Source organism: Leuresthes tenuis, unplaced genomic scaffold, assembly GCF_036924035.1.
Source record: "Leuresthes tenuis unplaced genomic scaffold, fLeuTen1.0.hap1 SCAF_21, whole genome shotgun sequence".
NCBI classification, from domain to species: domain Eukaryota; kingdom Metazoa; phylum Chordata; class Actinopteri; order Atheriniformes; family Atherinopsidae; genus Leuresthes; species Leuresthes tenuis.
Window position 1 is genome coordinate 23361677 of NW_027325375.1, and position 19606 is coordinate 23381282.

General features: G+C 40.4%; 1 protein-coding gene across 7 annotated transcripts in view; it reads right to left on the reverse strand.

The window, feature by feature from the left end:
* Positions 1-19606, reverse strand: part of auts2a (activator of transcription and developmental regulator AUTS2 a) — a 278438-nt gene that overhangs the window by 184185 nt on the left and 74647 nt on the right. The window contains exon 1 of one of the 7 annotated variants that reach the window (XM_072374259.1): positions 4656-5020. The exons of the other annotated variants lie outside the window; for them this stretch is intronic. Coding sequence (XP_072230360.1) covers positions 4656-4703 — 48 coding nt within the window. The 5' untranslated portion in view covers positions 4704-5020. Of the gene's footprint in view, positions 1-4655; positions 5021-19606 lie in introns of those variants that run through there. 7 annotated transcript variants of the gene reach the window in all.

A 19606-nucleotide genomic window follows, 5' to 3' on the forward strand; every position in this document is an offset into this window, starting at 1 on the left:
GTAGAGATGACAGGAAACTCTTGATGGTGCTTCGGTAGAGGTTTGTGAATATTCTGGAGTCCATGCCAAACCTTCTCAGCCGGCATATAAAGAAAAGAGCTGTTGTCTCGCTGCATTCGTGATCACACCAACATGATGTGACCAGCTCAGATTGTCACTGATGTTGACCCCCAAGAATCTGAGGCAGCTGACTCTCTCCAACCTTGTTCCCTCGATGTGGATGAGGACACAACCATCTTGGGATAAAGAACTGCTCATAATCCTAAGCATATGACGTCAGTTTTAAAAAGTGTTGAGGCAGAGTTAAGTGTACAAAGACATACAGTCTGCAAAATTGTTTGGACACTGCTTCAAAGTACAGGTAGACAATGACCCAAAACAAAGACCTGAAGCTAATGCTTCCATACTTCAGGCAATTATTACAATATACAAACAGTTCCAGACTCTCAAACTGAAAATAAAAAATTAAAAAAACTTATTCTTGATGGTCATTAGCATATAAACCAATACATTTGATCTACTTTCGAAGTGAACACTCAAAATTTACAATCATCCAGCTGATAAGCCCTGAAATAAATTGGGATCCTTGTGAAACTTTGATAAGTAATAGAGAATGTTGTCATTCTCCAGATGCTAGCAAACCCAGTATAAACTTGTCAGACTAACTCTGTAATAACATTACCTTTGATTCATAGCCATATCATGCCGCCCTCTCAGCATTTGTTTCCTCTGGTATTGCCTTTTTGCTTGAGAAACTTGGCTGAGCTTGTGTGGACGGAGAAACATTCAATCCAAATCCAGTCAGTTGCTCTTTGACTGCAATGTGCTTGGTATTCCACATATTCAGTTCTATTCATGTAGCACACAAAGAAATCAGCTCTTCTTGCCGGCAGGAGGTCAACGCAGAAGGTCACATTTTCAAGTGACATGTGGTCTCTTAAAGCACATCTAGCTCTTGAGATATTTCAGTATGTACTAAAGATGTAGAAGGACCAACCCACTTCAACTGATCTAACAATTACACAATTTTTAAATTTGTATAATAATAATTCATTACATTTGCTTGCTTGCACGGTTTCACTGTACTCCCATTAGGTCATCAGTCAAGTCGCTTTTGAGACAAAAGTCTCTTAGAGAACAGCCATCTGGTGATGGGAAAGGCCAGAGTTAACACGGCAATGACAGGGCACTCAGTGTGTGTTAAATTGAATTAGTCCTGTGCGAAACAGGTCGCTGTTTGCCCTCTGTGGGTCTGTGGCCCCTAAGTTGGCCCACTGGGGGTCCTGGCACTGGCAAAGAAGACAAAGAGCTGTAAGCAGACAGAGCAGAACCTGAGTGTTGTGTTCTATTGCAACTCAGAGGAACATTACCCACCTCCAGCCTCCCACCAATCTCTACCCTCACTTGTCAGTGGAGGACATAAGCCCACACACAGGGGTTACAATTACCCTTACCCCATAGTTGGATGACCCAGTGTTGTTGACCCAGAGGCCACAATATTTATGCCCTTCCCACTCCATCTCTTTAGAGAGCTGAGAGGGTGGGGGACAGGCACTCAGTCAAAAATGGCAGTGCTTGTTTAAGGTCACTTCCTATTCGCATGCTGCTGAGAGCAAGCCTGTCAATCACAAGTAATCACACGAAGGCTGGCTGCTCCTGAGGCGAGACAGCTGGGAGCAGGAAAAGCAGACGACTGCACAAGTCCATCTACACCAACACACACTCAGCTTTCCCTGCATAAGCACTGACACACACACACACACACACACAGTTCCTGTGAAAACTTTCTTTCAACTGGAACACAGACATCAGGGAAATAAAAAGGCAAAAACAGGAAAGTCAGGTTAATTGCTACCAAACTGAATTTTCCTTTTTTTGCAATATACAGTAGATATGGTTTGCATTTTAATATGTTAGCGCAATATCAAAATTATCAAAGAGAAAAAACTATAAACAAAAATATAAGTATGAATAAGAAGGATGAGGCCCATATACTGTGTTTTATTCTTTTAACAGTACTTACCTAAAGGCCAAAGATAAAACTTTCCTCATTCATCACTAAACACTGGCAAGAGTGAACAATTGCTGTGGTTATGTCTCTACTTGGCCATTTAACTAAACGACCATCTTTGTCCCAGTATTCATGCGTAATAATGAGTTACTACTGAAGTCTATTGGATGCTGTGACAAGAAACTCTGCTGCCTCTAACAGTCTCTGTGGAAGATCATCGTACAGATATTGTCTTTAGGTTACTTCAATAATGATTTTGTCAGTTGATGTAGTTATAAAACCAGAATTTTATTAGAGTTGAGCAACAAGTCTGGAAATATCTAAACCGACCATTAACCGCAACCTTAACTAGATGATTTTCAGCCACAATTTGCGACATGTTTAGGCACCTGACAAAAAGGAATAAAAAGTGAATGAGAGCAGGTTTCTTGGGTATTCAGACGTATTATTAATACACCTCGCAAATAGATTAAACTTTGGAGCATTTGCAGACCGCTCATTTGAGTCCAGTTAAGCGAATACACGCTGGAGTGACTCAACCCTCCAAACCGTATTACCCGAGTGTGCTGTATTTTGGAAGGAAATTTTCAAAAGACTGACTAAACATTTTTATGCGAGAAGACTGAAAATAGATGACAAACTGAGGCTTCAGAGACGATAATGATCAGGTTATATCTTCCCTTACAATCTTCCATAAAGAACGTAGCATGGATGAACGCACAGCTGCTGTTAATGTTATGATAGTCATGATACAGAACATGAAAGTAAATGTCTGGAATACATAAACATGTTTCATTAGTTTTAACATAGGAATCAACCACAGTTTAAATCCCTTCTGATTTACAGCCTATTAACTTGCTTCAACTCGTCTCCACTGCTGTTTCTGTATCTGGTTCTACAGTAACTTCTTTCTTTGACCTAAGACCTTTGGTTTATTACTTTTTAAACAGGCTCCTCTGTTTAACAACACTTAAATAACTGTTCTACGTTAATATCTTTCATGAAAAATATAAGATTTTACATAACACGAACCAGGGTTCATGTGTAGCCTCCTTTTCATGGACAAATGTGCTTTGACATGGAAAGTATTTATGTTCAAAGTTAGGAAGCTGGATCTTTATGGAGCCATTCTTAAGCCACATAGTTGTGAAAATATAATTTGTAAGGCTATAAAAAAGAAACTATAAAATAAATAAATAAAAATCTGGTGGTAAATGATAAAGAACGGACATGTTCTCCCTTCTACACCTCAAGACTGCACAAGTACAAAATGGCAGACCAGATGGAAACGGAGCACCCCGGGCACAAACAGATGCTCCCATGTGGCCGCTTGGCACACTAACTTATCTAATGTGATGAGCTTGAATATGGCAATGACAGTCACACAAATGAGCTGTTATCCATACTGTACTTTTATAGCATCAAACATTTCAACAAAGTGTGAGAGGCAGAGCACATGCCACAGCGTGTGCCATTTGACCATATTTTATGTAATGAGATCGCTTTATCGATCCTACGGGGCAGACACCTGATGCTAAGAGGAGAACTTGATCAGCAAAGGGGTTACCACCAAAATAGTTCATGACACAAAGAGAGCAAATGCATAAACTTAACAGGATGACGGCTGACTGACTACATGGCTGCTGGTGGCTGACAGACTGCCTCACTGTTTAAATGAATAGTTAACTGACTGAAGGTAATTGCAATAGCAGCTACTTTTATTAGCACAGCAGCAAGTGTTTCAGGAAAGTGTTTGTGGGTGGCAAAACACATTGTAATGCCATTATCACAAAGAAGACCAACAGGATGTGTACTAATACCATTAGGTTACCGGATCTAATGTCCAGACTCTGAGATCACACATAGCATTAACATTTTATCACTGTGCTTCATTACAACATGGGGTCATCCCCTTATTATGCTGTACATCTACACTGGGGGGGGTTTACAACCCACATTGTGTAGAAAATATCACACCATAAGAATTTAGGGGTTTTTATCATTCTATTCTGACATTAAATTTGGGCAGACTTTATGCTGAATATACTGTCAAGTTAAACAACAAAGATTAACTGTAACAGAGCTACCAAAAAAAGATTTACAGCTGTTTACAGTCATTTTCAAGACCACAACATCTCAGGCAATAACAAAAAAAATAAATAAAAAAAATAATCAAAAAAACTTTTAAAGCTAGAAAAACAGTTTTGCTGCTTAATGTACTGTATATTTACAATAAACCCTCTTACTGTACCAAACCATCCAATAATTAACTCTACAGGCTCTCAGGATACTTCCTGAAACAGCAGTGCTATGACAAATAGAATTAGACATAAACCATTTGCAGTTTATTAGGCTCCCTTTAAGTGAAACACTGTATTTACAAGAAAAGCACCGTCAGCAACCAGGAGTCAATATTTCCACAGGCAAACCTGCACAGAGAGCCAATTATTTAGCCTCCATTTTTCTACAGGCCTAAAGACATAAATTCCACAATGAACTTAAAACAGTGACAGAGGAAATGTATCCATGAATCCATAAATTAACATTTTCATTCACAATTAATGTAATTTGCGTCAATATTAATTCTACAGAGTAGAGGAATCAGGCTGGGAAAAAAATGTAAAAAATATATATACACACTTACCTTCTCATTGTATTTGAACTTAACATAAAACCAACTGGACTTGATCATCCTTCTGTCTTCTGTTCCTGACTCAAACAGGCAAGTGAATGTCTGAGTCTCCTCCAATGACTGTGGCACTAAAATATTTTAGCCACTTTATCCTGCAAGCCTTTGTGATGGTTCTTTCTTGCTCTGTCTCTGACTTCAAGCCTCAAAGCCTGCTACTGTTTCTTTCACTCCCTCGTCTTCGTGGTGTAGTTTGGTGTGTGGTGGTGTGGCGTGTGTGTGCTGTGGCGGAATTGGACGGCTGACAGAAGAGCTCCTCAGATGGGCTTCAGCTGCGTTCAGCAGTGGTGGCAGATGCCAGCAGAGGAGCCGCAGAGGGATGTTTCCCCTCTGAGTGGGTAAACTCTTAAGACTGAAGCAGCAACCTTAGCCCACTCCCTCTCCCTGTCTTCAAATGTTCTAGTCTTTCTCTTTCGCATATGCTTCCTTTCTCTGCCTCTCTTGCTCTTTTTATGTCCCCCCTTTCAGCTCTTTGCTCACTCAATGTCTCCCTCCAGTGCTTCCAAATGCTTGCTTTTATGCACCGGTAAACTCTTTCACTGTGACCTCATTTAACCCCATTCTGTATCTGTTTCAATCATGTTTTTCCTGCCCTCTGTTAGGTAATGCTGTCTACTTTCTTATTTTCACTGACAGTATAGCCCATGATGTTAGTCTGACCCCAAAGGCAGATTGTTCCAACAAGCCAAATGCACTCTGACGGCTGAACAAATGCGCTTCTAAAATGTTATGTCAAATGTAGTTATGCCAACAGCTCAACTCTGTAAAATAGCTTTAATTATGTACAAGCACTGCAGAAGGTCAACATTAGCTTCCCACTTGCTAATCCCATCCAAACCAGCTTTCTGAGTCTTGATCTGATTATTGGTGATCTTGATATCTTGATTTAACTTAAAACCATTTACCCACTCAGCCACTCTTTCGCTGCAAAGAGTGGGTGCCCTCTTCCTTTCAAGCTTGGGTTCTTTACCATGACTCTGAGGATTAACTGTTCCTAAGACTACGGTATTGTGGACAGAGATCTCTGATCTTCCTGGGATCTGTTGGAACAACTCTCCCACTTTGGGCATCAAAGCCCGAAGTGCTCCGATTACCACTGGTACCATGGGACTTCGTTGCCTTGAGACTTCCAACCCATACTCTGTACCGATCTTCCTGTACACTACTCCTGCCACTTGGCTAAGCCGTTCCATGTATACCGTATCAGCCTTCATCAGACATCCTCTGATAAGGTGGACTCTCAGAGGCCTCTTTGCACAGCCTGCACCTGGGTTTCTGTCTGGTGCGGACTGTCCTGCTCTCATGCTGCTGTAATTAATGCCTCTGTGCAGTCCTTCAAACCAGATTTTTCCAGCTACTGATAGGACTTCTAGATCTTCTAGAGTTTCAACTTTTAACAATGGAACCCATTTTAAAAACCACTAAAAACATGGTTACTACATAAAAGTATCCATAATAAAGTACCTTTGAGAATTTTTGTACTTGTTTTAGTATACCTTTAAAAAGCCAAGTCACCTACTGTGAGTGCTTATGAACTAAAAAGGCCACAGCGAAGACAAAGACTGGGCCACCCAGCCAATGTTTATATTCTACCACTCCCCTCGGCACACAGGGCCCAGATCTCATACACAAAACTCTGCTGTGTATATAATTATGTTACCTTGGATGATGAGATGCCTGCCAACTAGAATAGGCTTCTGTACTCCAAAGCATTTAGCCAAATTTGGCAGCTGAGTTAAACTGAGGAAACCCTTGTATCATAGCAAAGCAGTGGGCTATAAACAAAAGCAATCAGACCCAGTAGCGCCACTGTGCTAGCATCCATAAAGGCATAATTGGCTTGGCAATACTTTGGCCCAAAGGTTGTGCCAGTGCAGACATAAAGTCTGGTCGAATGCTTTGCCATAGTGTGACATCTACAAAGACTTACATGAGTCATTTCCAAGGAGGTGATCTGTAATAATGTTTGTGGTAATTCTTTTTTGAAAAAGGGTCTGAAAAGGAGAAAGCTTTGTTTGAAAAAAATAAAACCTTCATCCCAAAGTTCCAACTTGATGTTCAACAGATGCCATGGGTTAAACAAAACAATCCTTTATCGATATTTTTTACTTTTGATAACTTAAAGCTTTTACACCACTTACACTTCAATAAAGGAGCAACCAAAATCAAAGCCAAATAAAGCTTTGCAGAACATTCTGTTGCATAATCACAGACTGAAATGCAGACAAAATGCTTTGTTTTTCGGTCTCTCATTAAAGAGCTGCTGATACTTTGAGTTGAAACAGCATATGTAGATGAAAAGAGTGACACACAATGAAAGTGAGACCGTTGTCTTTGGATTTTTTTTGTATCCTTTTACCATTCAACTGAATGCATGCATGCATTACTTTGGTACTTTGTCCAATAATTATAATGAAGTTGCTTCATGTCTGGTCAGTTTTCTTTTGGTCAGCAAATATTTTGACACTTGTTACTTTCGCTCTAAAAGCTTGGATGTAATTGGATAGGTTCGCTTTAAAGTGCCAGATTAGACTACAGCAAGCAATATCAAAAACCAGAGCAATTCTTTGAATAAGTAAAACTATTATTAACCTGTACTACAATAACAAAAGAAAGTAGTCAAGTTACTTAGTGGAGAGTAGCTTTTGATGTGAATTCTGTCATATTAAAAACATAGCCGTGGATAGTATGTTTTGGTAGACTTTTGTATGACTGACTGAATTTTTCAGTATCTGAAGTGTAGATGTATTACAAACAGAATAAAATGGATATATGCTGCTTCAACAAACTAACAAGATTTTTTTGTAACACAATAAAGCTGTTAGAAAATAAACTGAGAGAAAGCCCTTATTCTCTGATCTTCAGCCCACCGTGAACAATCTGTACAGACTATTTTTGTCTCCTCTACCCGGGAGTCTTTAACCCCTTCCTCCTAGCATGTTGTTTTTGGATTTTCTTTTCAGAGGCCTGCAGTCAAGTCTTGTCAGGTGGGCTTACCCTCAGTGGTTGGTCTAATCAAAAGAAAAACAAACAGCAGGTTTCCTTGGCTTGGTGTTGCTAGGGGCTGGGTGTGTGTTTTGGTGTGTGGGCTGCTGTTATTTGGTTTGCTTCACTCTTGCCTTCTACTCCGTAGTCGTCTTTCTCTTCGTCTTATCACTTTCCACTCTCCTCATGTCACCCACGGGGAGCCTGTAGCGCTGTAATGCTAAGTGACAGCCTGCCTAGCTGTTCACTTCCCACACACATGCCTACGCCTGGCCATGTCCCCCACGGCCATTGCTGTGCCCAGACAGAAGAGTTTCAAGAGCTTAGAGGGCCAAAATTGAAGAAGGGAAAAAAATAAATAAATAAAATGGAACAAAGTACTTCAGGGGATCAATCGTTTGCCTAGAATGCATTTATACATTACACAGAGACTATATTAGTGCTCTTTTTGAGCTATATTGTATAATTACAGGCAACTACAAGTTTTAAGTTCATTTGGATCTCTATTTTAACACAGATTACAGAAGACATCATATCCAAACCATTTTTGGGGCAGCAGAGCGGAATCACACTAAGTTAAGAGGCACTGTATCCACCAGCCAGCACAAAGGGAGAGGGAATAAACTGGACACGTTTCTGCGCCAGTGGTTTGACAATATGTCTCTGTTTGACTTCTCCCCTGTTGAATACCATTCTCCCACAGTGCCAAACTGAGAAGCTGCCTAAGAAGCCTGTAGGGGGCCTGAGGCTGCCTAACTGCACAGCCGCTGCACCACTGGTGTATCTCCTGGGGGTTAAGACAGACCTAAATGAGATTGTGTGTTTAGTGTGGACATGACTGTGTCTGCAAACTTGACAGCGATGGCTGTGCATGCTTACTGAAGTATGCCCTAGTGCATGAAGATGAGGGCATGTGAAATCAAGTCAGTCTTTGTGTTTGTGTATTTGCCTCTTCCTTCTCTTCCAGCTACAGCATTCCAGATGTCCAACCCCCAAGAGATACAATTTCACAGCCGTGCTCCAATCTTCCATTAAACATGCTGGCATGAGAAAAAATAAAAAAAGAGTGAATATGAATGGAAAACATGGAACCCCCCACCCTGCAAAACACACTCCACTTTCTTGAATGCTCTCAGAGTTTGCTTTAATCTTTAAGACTTAAAGGCCCTAAAACAGTTCTTTGTGCTAAATGTAAAACAGACCCCTTACAAAATCAAATGTAAGGTAAAAAAAGAAAAAAAGTGACAAGAGGAAAGAGCTTAACTTATTAGTTTGCTTACCCCTACTTCACCTCTAAGAGGGGGAAATGGTAAAAGAGGGACAGAGTTACAATAATTGGCTGTTTGCTAGGTTTGGACCTCCTTTCTTTAATATCTTGTCCTTTCTGTATTACTGTAAAGGCAGTGGCCTGACATGACACTACACATTGCATGTCTCCTCTCTTCCTCTCCCCAGGCTGTATAGACCAGCAACACAAAGGCCATTTCCTGCTCTCCGCACACATATTAGAGCTGAAGATAAGTGTCTTTGATGGCGAGATATTACAAGAATCCCATCTTGGCTAGAGTCAGGAAATCAGGTTAGCCTTCTGATTAAGCATTATAGCACCATGCTACCTTGGTACAAATAACTTTTGCTCTAATGCAGTGAGGCAACTTGTGTAAATGAGGTGCAGTAATTACTTGAATGCCCTCCTTTTGGGACAGTTCTTCAGTAACTGACAGAAGATTAAACATAGGTTTTTTTATTAATGAAAAAAAATACACATACTGTAGTTTACGTAAACTCCCTTTGTTCATGGTTTAGCAAGGGAAAAAATGACTGATGCCTTTAAAATAACTACACAATCATGTGCTCACTGTCAGGGAATGTAAACAAGAATTACTACAGTGAGAACAAAGCATACAGTAAGAAATTAAAAGAAAGACAACATACCAGTTTTGACACCACAATGAACATAGAAATACGTTTTAAATCAAAATCTTTACAGTCCATGATAATGCAAGGATCCAGTTTGTTAATGCCTTGTTTAGTGTGTACACATAACCATGACTTATAGGAATAACTGCAGGTGGACACCAGCATGCAAAAACCACACAGCAAAGACAGACTTAGACACTTGCATTCAACACACACAAACATGCAGTCTGTCTGAATCCTGAGCCAGGATTTCATTTGGAACTCATTTCCAAACACAAGTCAGCAGGTCATTTGGACAGGGGTCTGGTTGGGGAAGGGGGATAATGGGCTCCAGAGAGAACAGGGAATAGAATAAGGAAGAGAAATGCTCCATGTTACAATGACTTTCAGATGCATGAGCCAATGCCAGCACCATGATGTATCAACTCAACTCCGCTTCTAAATGCCTTTGCACGCATTCCCCCTTCTCCTGTCTTCTGTAAGGGAAGTAACTTACAAACCCAGCTGTCCCCGGACTGCTTGGCGTAAAGATCAAATGCAAACAGGAAACTACGATAAACACAGACTAATTGCTCACAGACATGAGAAGTAAGGGACGGGGGGTTAGTGGTGTGCAGGGAGGCTGTAAGTCAAATGTTCAGTTACAGGTTGGCTGGCTGGAAGTAGCGTCTGGGCTGACCAGCAGCTGGACTGACAAATACCAGACTGGGTTTCCAAACCTCATGAACCTGTACCATGAATAAACGCCAACGATTATCAGAAAAAGGGACTAAGGAAGGAATTCTTTAAAAAAAAAAGGGGAAAAGAGGAAGAACCCTGCTGGTAGCCAAAAAAATACTGAAGATACATTTCCAGCATCTTTCTAGTGTTCACAAGAAAAGAAGCTCTATGCAGGATTGTTAGGAAGTGAAGGCGAAAACACAAAGACAACACTTCTGATGGTGGGAGTAAACAACCAACTAAGGATCCGTGCTCCAAGCAGAAGTCTGGCCTTTGTGTTTGTCAGCTGCCAACCTTTGACACGCTGAAAGTTACATATGACTGCTTACATATCAATACGACACCCGTAATCAACCGATAGAACCATACTTCAAGTACGCCTCTGTGTTTTTAGAAAAAAACAAAACTATCCCATCTATCAAGATAAAACCCTGATACTAATTATTCTTTTTATTTATTTTTTAAAGAAGCTAAAAAAAAGTCTGGTCAAACATTTGTTATAACATATACCAAGTGCATATATCAGCTATTCCTTCCATAGATGCTATTTTGAGCTTTATTTTTAAATAATTAAAGCCGTGAGCAAGCTGCGAACACTGAATGGTGACAGGAAATGAAGCGTGTGGGTTTGGATCGGCTACAGCTAATCCACAAGGTGCTGTATGCCCACATGAAATAGTCATCAACACCTGTTGGGGGAAAAACTGATCACATATACCGACTTCAGGTGTTCATCAGGCACGTGATTTCTTTAAAATGGACGTGCTGAAAACTGTAAAACATGTTCATCTCCTGATATAAAGCAACAACCAACAATCGAACACTGAACTGGAACGCGACCCAGCTCTAAACTGTGTGTATAAAAGGCCAAACAGAAATACTGAGGGAAATTAGGCGCAAGCTGTTGAACAAATCTACTGGAGCAGAGAATAAAAACGCAATATTATAATTAGACGCTTGCGTGGGTGGGTTGAGTTATGAACTGGCAAACAATCCCAGAGAGATTTCTCTGTGCTCACAGTGACCTACTGCACTGTCAAGACACACAGAGCATGAGGGTCCTTAATCGTGCAATTATTCATTTACCAATAAAGATGATTATATAGTTGGTGAGCTGGACTTGGAGCCTTTTGACACCTCATCGCCTACAAATACTGTGTGTATTATTTTACCCATAAGATAAATAATTACACAGGGAAACATAATGATAATGGACAGTGTTTGTTATGTCTGTAGTTACTCTTTAATAATTCCTTTGTATTCTCAAAGTAAACAGCAACAGAGCATATGGAAGCTCCTCATCCAACTAGAAAGGCAGCTGAATTCTCATGATTCATGAGATCAGCATTATGACAACACTTCTTGGGCCATAGCAATGATAGTTCGTATAGAAGTTAGATCATTTTTTTGCGTGTGTTTTCTTTAAGAGCCACATAGGGCCACTTACATGCATTTACAGCTGAAAGTAATCTGTTCATTTTAGTTTTTCCTGGTAAATGCTGTGACACTACCTTGTGTAAAATGGTCACTGAAGAGGCGAGTGTGTTGGTGGTAATCTTGAGCTCTCCCTCAGTTCTGGTCTGTCACAAAATCAATGCAGCGTTTAGTCCAATAACTCCTGTTCTGAGAGGTCCTGCACAGCCCCCTAACACTTTCTGTTCAGGCTCTTCAACTTGGCCCTTCACAAGAATCAATCTGGTGAAGATAAATCTCCCAACTCCACTGGTGTGATTACATGTGAAGCCCTATTCCATGTACAGGCTGGGAACTTGGCTGTTTCAGTATGTAGTACATCACTTCCTGATCTTGTCATTCATGGGAAATTCCAATAAAGGAGGCCGAATTCTGCTAATTTTATTACAGGTGAAGTCCAAATAAAGGTTGCCATTTAAGCATTTTCTGGTTCTGTTCTCAGATTGGGTGTTAATTAATAATGACTCAAATGTGGCTAATAAACTACATGTTAACCCATCGGTGTCTGATTTTAGAATTGTGACCGACATTTACAATGGCTGAGCTGGGATTTCATTAATGTTTTTACAAACAGAGATCGTGTTACAGGGCTACTATGCTAAGAAAAAAAAATAAAAATAGTTAAATAGTTAGTGAGCCACAGTAACATCAATAAAAGAGTACTTGTCTATCTGGTCTTGACCCACTGTGGCTGACTGATCTACTTTGTGGACCTCTCACCATCTTTCTCTTCCAGGCCAGAGGATAAGTTGGCAAAGCACCATTAATGACTTCTGAGCAATAACACTTATGATCTTTAAGCACGGAGAGGACACTCTCCATTAATACAACCTCCACACTTGCTTTCTTCTACAGGAGTGGCTCCTTTAAAAACCTTTAAAAACATCACTGACTGTGTGGATCAGTGAGCGCTGGGCCACACCTCTTTGTAAGGGGTGGAGAGCATTAACTAATAATTGTGACCTGTGAACTACATGTGTCGCATTGATAGGGGAAATTCATCACGGGAGGTTGGGGATGTACAGGGAGAAGAAGATAAAGATATGCTGGCCTCGGACTCAGGCTGTTCTTACAATGCTCACTTAAAAACATAACACAGATGCATACATGTTATGTTCACTTGGTATGTTACCTCATACACTTTACACCCTCTCCTGTGCTTGCATCTCTCAACCATTTTCTCTGATAGTCTGGTGTTGAAGTGTATTGTGTAGCTGGAGGCGAGTCAGAGTGCAGCAGAAGCAGTGTAGAGGCATAAAAGCAGCCATTTCCACTCCAGCTCTTAATGCAGGTCAGCTCAAAGAGATAGGAATGCACCAAAGACACTTGAATCAAGGTTAACAGCAGCCTAGGGGGAGGGTTATCAAAGTGATCTAAAGCACAGTTAAAAGGAATAAAGAGAGATTCTATTAGAACTGCCATATTGATCGGTGTAAACCTCACCTTTTGTGCAGAGACGAGTCTGTATTTCAAAGATAATGATGGTTGCTTTTAACCCTTGTAAGTGTGAGGGTTATGTGTAATTTTCTTGCATCTCTACGTGGGTTCCAGCACAGAAGTTGAATACTGTGTATTGAAACATGATGCTATATGAAATCGGCCTATTGACTAAATAAATTAATTCATAACAACGGCCTGTAAGGACACTTCACTTTCTGCAAATTCCACTCATAATGAGTTTGTGCAGCTTCTGGACCTGAGAGATTTAAAGTAGTTTAATTAAATTTTAAAATTCAGATTTAGCTCGCAGGTAAAGTCGTAATCAAAGCTGAAAATTCATCAAAACATTTTGTTTTTTTATTTTTTTTACCAAAATTATGTCATAATATGATGACACTAGGTTAATATTTTACATAGCTCTCAAAACTTTTAGTATTATTATTATCTTCCCTCAATGTTTTTTTTTTTTTAATCAATAAAAACTACAGTACTATCAGTACTTTGTGATATAAACATTCTCCAGGATAAGACAATTCAACGTTTCAATGCCTAATGTACATTTGTGTTCCAGGGCTGTGCAACCAGCTGCGTATTAGAGGAAAATATCCAATCCACCAGAGTAGCTAATAGTAGCTACAAATATATCCTTATTAAAAGAGCTAATTCAGTGTTGTAAAAACAAATCTCGAGAATATCTCAAGAATATTGTTCTCTTCCATTAATCGAGAAGAATTCCCAAGGACTTTTGATAGAAAAGGTAGTTTGGAGATTGGCCTGCAGTTGGCAAGATGAGCAGGATGCAGATCAGGTTTTTTTTAATCACAGGCTGTACTGTACATGTTTAAAATTCCCTGGGACAACACCGACTGCGATTAACAACTGCCAGAACAGATGGCCCCACAGTGGGAAAAAAAAAACCTCTTTAAATAATCTAGATTGGACCCTAACCTGAGGGCTTCAAAAGACCAGCAATCTCATGTAAAAAGGACAGTTACAGGCTCAAACACAGCAGAGCTGGTGACGGGGACAGAGGGGTCATAAGCCGAAGGTGAGATTAAGCCCCTGGTGGAAGTGACTTTATCAATAAAAAGAAAGTTTTCACAACCAGCAGGTGAGGCCTCCATACTCTACAGGGCTGAAAGAACTAAGTCAGTAGTCTTCAACAATTTGCCATTTTTATAGTTTGTCTGATAACTGCGCTCGTTGTGATTGGAAATGACACCTGTATTTTGTCCTTTTTGACACCTGTATTTTGTCCTGACAGCACAAGTTGTGTCATTCAGCCAGGGTTCAGCTTTAGTTTTAGGCAGCCTGGTTTTTAAATGGAGCCACAGTCTCTAAGACAGGATGGGAGGAGGTATAACACCACAGGACTGGAGCATCTCATCTGGACTTACGACAGCTACCAGCCAGGTGTCAACAGGGTCCAGCAGGTGGCGAGAAATTAGAAGGCGACAAATCGCTCTATACTGCCTCAATGAACCCGTAGAAAGGTGAGCCAAAAAGACTGCACCAGTTTACCCCGGCGCCGGCTGCGTTTACACCGTGAGGTGGAGCATGGTGGAGGTAAAGAGGCCTCTCCAGTAGATGCTTGGGCAACGTTTTATATCCATCTTCCCCAACTCTTTGTCAGAAAGTCAAATATCCAGCAGTGTGATGATATTAACAGTGCAAACAAACAACATTGGCAGCGACAGACCACACACACTGGCGCTTGCACACAACACCTCTGCAGTCATACATCAAACACACAACCAGAGCCGAGGGCTGGCCTCAGGGAGGGTCCTGCAAGTTTTTGATTTATCATTACATTTTTTTTTACCCTTATTTTTTCCCCTTATTGATTTCATACAGATATAGCTCAGTTTTTAGTCCATATTGTTAAGACCACAGCCATCAAAGACCAAAAATTAACTGGAAACTTTTGCACTTGCATGTAAATCTACTACATGTTGCTCTGATTTAGTGGTTAAACCGTATGCATTAAACAAATAAGGGCATCAAAAAACAACGTCCAAGGAAATCCCCATCTTCGATCTTTTCTGAAATGCTCAACTTTCTGCGACATGATTCTCAAGAATACACTTCATTCCAGCATCTGTTCAGAGTCTGTACATCATATCAGAAGTCCACAGAAAAGAATTAAGATTTCCACTGAAACTTTTTTCCTCATTAGGCTCAGCAACAAAGTGACATTCAGACACAGGAGGTGAGTTTCACACAGAAGATTCAGCTTCTGCAACACGTACCATAGAACGGTGCACAACCCTAACAAGGTAACAAGGTTGTGTCTCTGCAAGTCAGCCCCTGCAGAGCGGCATACTTTCTTCTAGAGAAATGACTGTTGAGTTGGGAGAAACTTGCATAGCTCAAATGTCCTGCGGTATAATAAGCTCCACTTACTTTGGTTTCATTATTGCCAACTGGCTCACCTGTATGACCCAATATCACAGCAAAATGGGTCCAATATACACTATAATAAAGAAGTAAGAGACAGAAAATGTGTAAGACTGTGTACCAGTATATCCAATGCTGTATTAAACGAGGGACAAAGAGACTCAATAAGTTGTGGGGCAAAAATCTGGCACTCGATAAGAAAGCGTATTTTCCTGTAATTGTGGCCTTTAAAATGTCCATTTGTGGGAAACAGGTACCCCCCCCCAATAAATGTAGAAAACAATGAACATATTCTTCATACTGCTGACTAAATAGTTGCCCTGTAGAGCTACAAAAATATCAACTATACAGAGATAAAATATAGGCTACAGAATTTAGAGAAACTACTTAAAATATCGCATACTGCACACCAGATAGTAAAGGATAGCTTTAGAGGGAAAAGAAGCACATCTTTAATGGGATTTCTCCCCCCCAAAAATTGAAAAAACAGGAGTCCCTCGGCATTCTCCTTAGCTAGCAGCAGAGGGTGCCAGCGCATCACAAAAAAACACCCCCACATGTAACACATTCCACAATTTCAAGTCAAGTTTAGAGATTTAAAAAAACATACAAGATGAAGGAGGAGAGAGGACTCATTGTTGGTTTTCTGTGGTCTTTTATTGTTCTGGATAAAATGATTCCATGTTTCCTGACAGCCAGTGAAAGCTGTCTGGGAAGAGACACGGTCTAGACGTGTTGTTTTTATTCCAGGGAACCCATCTCATTTAGTGGAAACTTCATGTCAAGGTAACTTATGGGGCTTCCGCAGAGAAAAAAAAACGTTTTCATGATTTCTCTAACCTCTCAGTCTATGAATGCTTTGGTAATGGTTGTATGTGAACCAATTCTTGGAGGTATTACAGTACTTTGAGGAATCTGATGCAAAGTCAGTTCAATTTTTTTCCCCAACTCTCTTCCAGCAGTGATATGGGAAGCACTTGGATATACAATGTTTTAGATGAGTTTAAACATTTCTCCTTCACCTTTCTTCCTGGTGCACATGAGGATTAGAATGAGGGTAAATCACAGATGGTTCTTTCTCCCTTCCTGCCCTGGAGTGACAGGAAAACTGGTATGAGACTGCCACCTCCTCAGCCTACAGTGGCAAAGAGCTGGCACTGTCAACAGGACAGGGAGAGGGAAGAAGAGGGAAGTCTGGCCTTCCCTGCGGGTTCCATGGAGAAACTGTCTCCATCTGCTCATCTGTGATAACTGACAGTAAACAGTCCTCACCGGCTTTCCTTCTATAGTTTACTGTAGATGAATCTACAGTTAGCATTTAACAGAGGTATAAACTTCCTTGATATTTTCATTTGGTGTACAACAGTTTAATTTGATCGACTTTCGTAATGCAAGACCCTGAAGCTTTGTCATTTTTCTTTTTTCCCTTTTTCTGAACTACATCCAGCTTTTCTGACAGTACACTGCAACCTTTGTTCTGGAGCTTCCTTTGTTCCTATTCAGTGGTGTGTAAGGTTAAAGGATCAATACCATACTAAATGCCCTGGATCCCTGCCTGTGTGCGAGGTTGGGGGGGGGCATCTAAACAGATCTGTTTCTGACAGACTTGTGTGATAAAGAGTAAAAGGGGGCAGTTAAGACAGAGCTCCAGGTCAAGGGACAATAATTCCTATACCCTACCCACTTGAGATATGTCTGGATTCAAGTGAGGCCACAGTTCACACAGACAGTTGTCAACATGTAACGAGCTGTGAAAAAACCTGAAAATCACAATTTACTGCAGGATGTTTGCATTTTCAGTGCAACTAATGAAATGAAAAAGAATGTGATCCGATGCTATCTGGCAGAAGTCAAGCTCTCATATCTGGCTTAACTCTCCATACAATAACAGCTTGTTCAACTCCACCATGAAATCAGAACAGTATACAGAGAAAAACAAAAGCCTCTGGGCCTGTTAGTCTGTCTTTTTTTACCAAGCGGCTGTTGCCATGGCGCTATGGTCATCACTCGAGTGAAATGCAGCGCAGTAAGTCAATATCTTAGAATGAAACTTCATTCCTTTGTAGATTTGTAAACATTAGTTCCCAAACTGGAGTTCCCGCTCGTCTGAGCAGCAGCTCAGTTAATAAAAACACGTGAAAGGTGTTCAGCAGTGTTTCACACATAAGCAATTGTCAGATATTCAGAGGAAGAGTTTTATGTATAATGTACATGCAGATTAAATGCTGCACATAACACTCATTTTCAGTGTTCTGGATAAACCGATATGTCTTATCTACAGTAAGGAGACAGGGGATATGGCTTTCTTCCAAAACTGCAGTTCTCTTGTGTACTTGCTACTTAAATGGCTCGATAAGATATGTGCATTTCTGTTGGAACCACTTAACCCCAATGTCAACATGCCATTAATAATGACTTAATGATAACTTTTTTGTGTCAGTTGACACACTGCTCTATGCATCTGCTGTAAATCTAACTATTGCAGTGTTTAAAAATGATAGCAATTCATTTCATGTTTGTATGTGTTGTCTGACATCTGTAGTTGTTTGTGGCCATGTAGAGAGTCTCTTCGGAAGCAACATAAACATCCCACATCTTCAAACCGATGGATTGGTTATTCAGCACAGTCAGCTTTCTACTTTCCTGAGTCTGACAATACTGGTTCCACCCGTTTTCTTTTAGGTTTCAACTACATTTATGACTTTGCATATTGATTCTGAAACAAATTTATCATGTGAGGTGTTAAAACCTGCAGTGTCTGTCTGAATATTCACATAGCACATTTGTTATCTAATATACGTTGCTATTACAACAGCTCACATTAGACCGTTAATTTAGGTTTTCATGACACCCAAGTTGGTATTTTGGGTAGTAATGGACCAGAACTTACACTGACAACAGGATGTGTTCATCCCTGGAACCAGCACTCAGTTTTTACATGCAAACTTTATGCAAAACAGAACCCTCTCTCTTTACTATTCCCAGCTATGGCTCGAGAGCTGATAGCACAATTTAAAGTAGAAGCCGTTTGAAATGAAAGATCCAGGCAGCTCTCTTCTATAGATGTTTGCTTTCTCTACACCCATTTATCAGTTTAAGTGTGTGTGTGCATGCACGTGTGTGTATGTGTATTTGAGGGATTCAGTTGGACTGAGGCTAAACAAACAGAAGAGCCAGAAAACATCTAGCAAGTCCAGACAAATTTAGTCCCATTCTAAATGCAGTGTGCAATAATGCTGGTCCTTAAATCACAACAGATTTATGTTGCCTGATTTCTATGAAAGAAACCAGGTGGATTAAACCTTCATTCATTTATTTAAACACAACATTTGTTGATATGAATCTGGAAGGGATTCTGAAACTGTCAGACATCTTGCTGTAGCACAGGGCATGTTGCACATGATGGGGCAAATTACAACGACATTACACACAATTAACTGGGAGATGACGTACTATAATTACACACAATAGTCATGGCAGAACCCTTCTTAAACGCAGCATAGCAAACATCCTGGGAACATTATCCCCAATTATTACACACAATTTCACTGAGCTATGTCCATTTACTTCCCCACTGGACTGAGAGTAATCAAAAATCCGGCACAATTCACAGGAAATAACTAAACTTCAATAGGGGGTGGGGGGTGAAATGATATGTTCTGTTGTGTTAAAGAAGAAGGGAAATGGGGCAGAAATGAATAAAGAGATACCGATTTTATTTTTCCCCAAATCAGGGAAAGTGGATTAATGAAAAGCAAAAATTTCTCCAGCCATGACTCAACACAAATACGAGCTTTCAGACATTCCTCCTCCCTGTAGCCATTGCTTAGGATAGTCATTAAAGCCTTGCTCTCATTTCTGTGATAAAGCACTACTTTTGCCGACATCATCATGAGCCCATTTTCCAACTTTAGGAGTTATATGAGCCTTGTCACACATTTAAGAGGTTTTGGGTAGAGGAGGTAATTAGG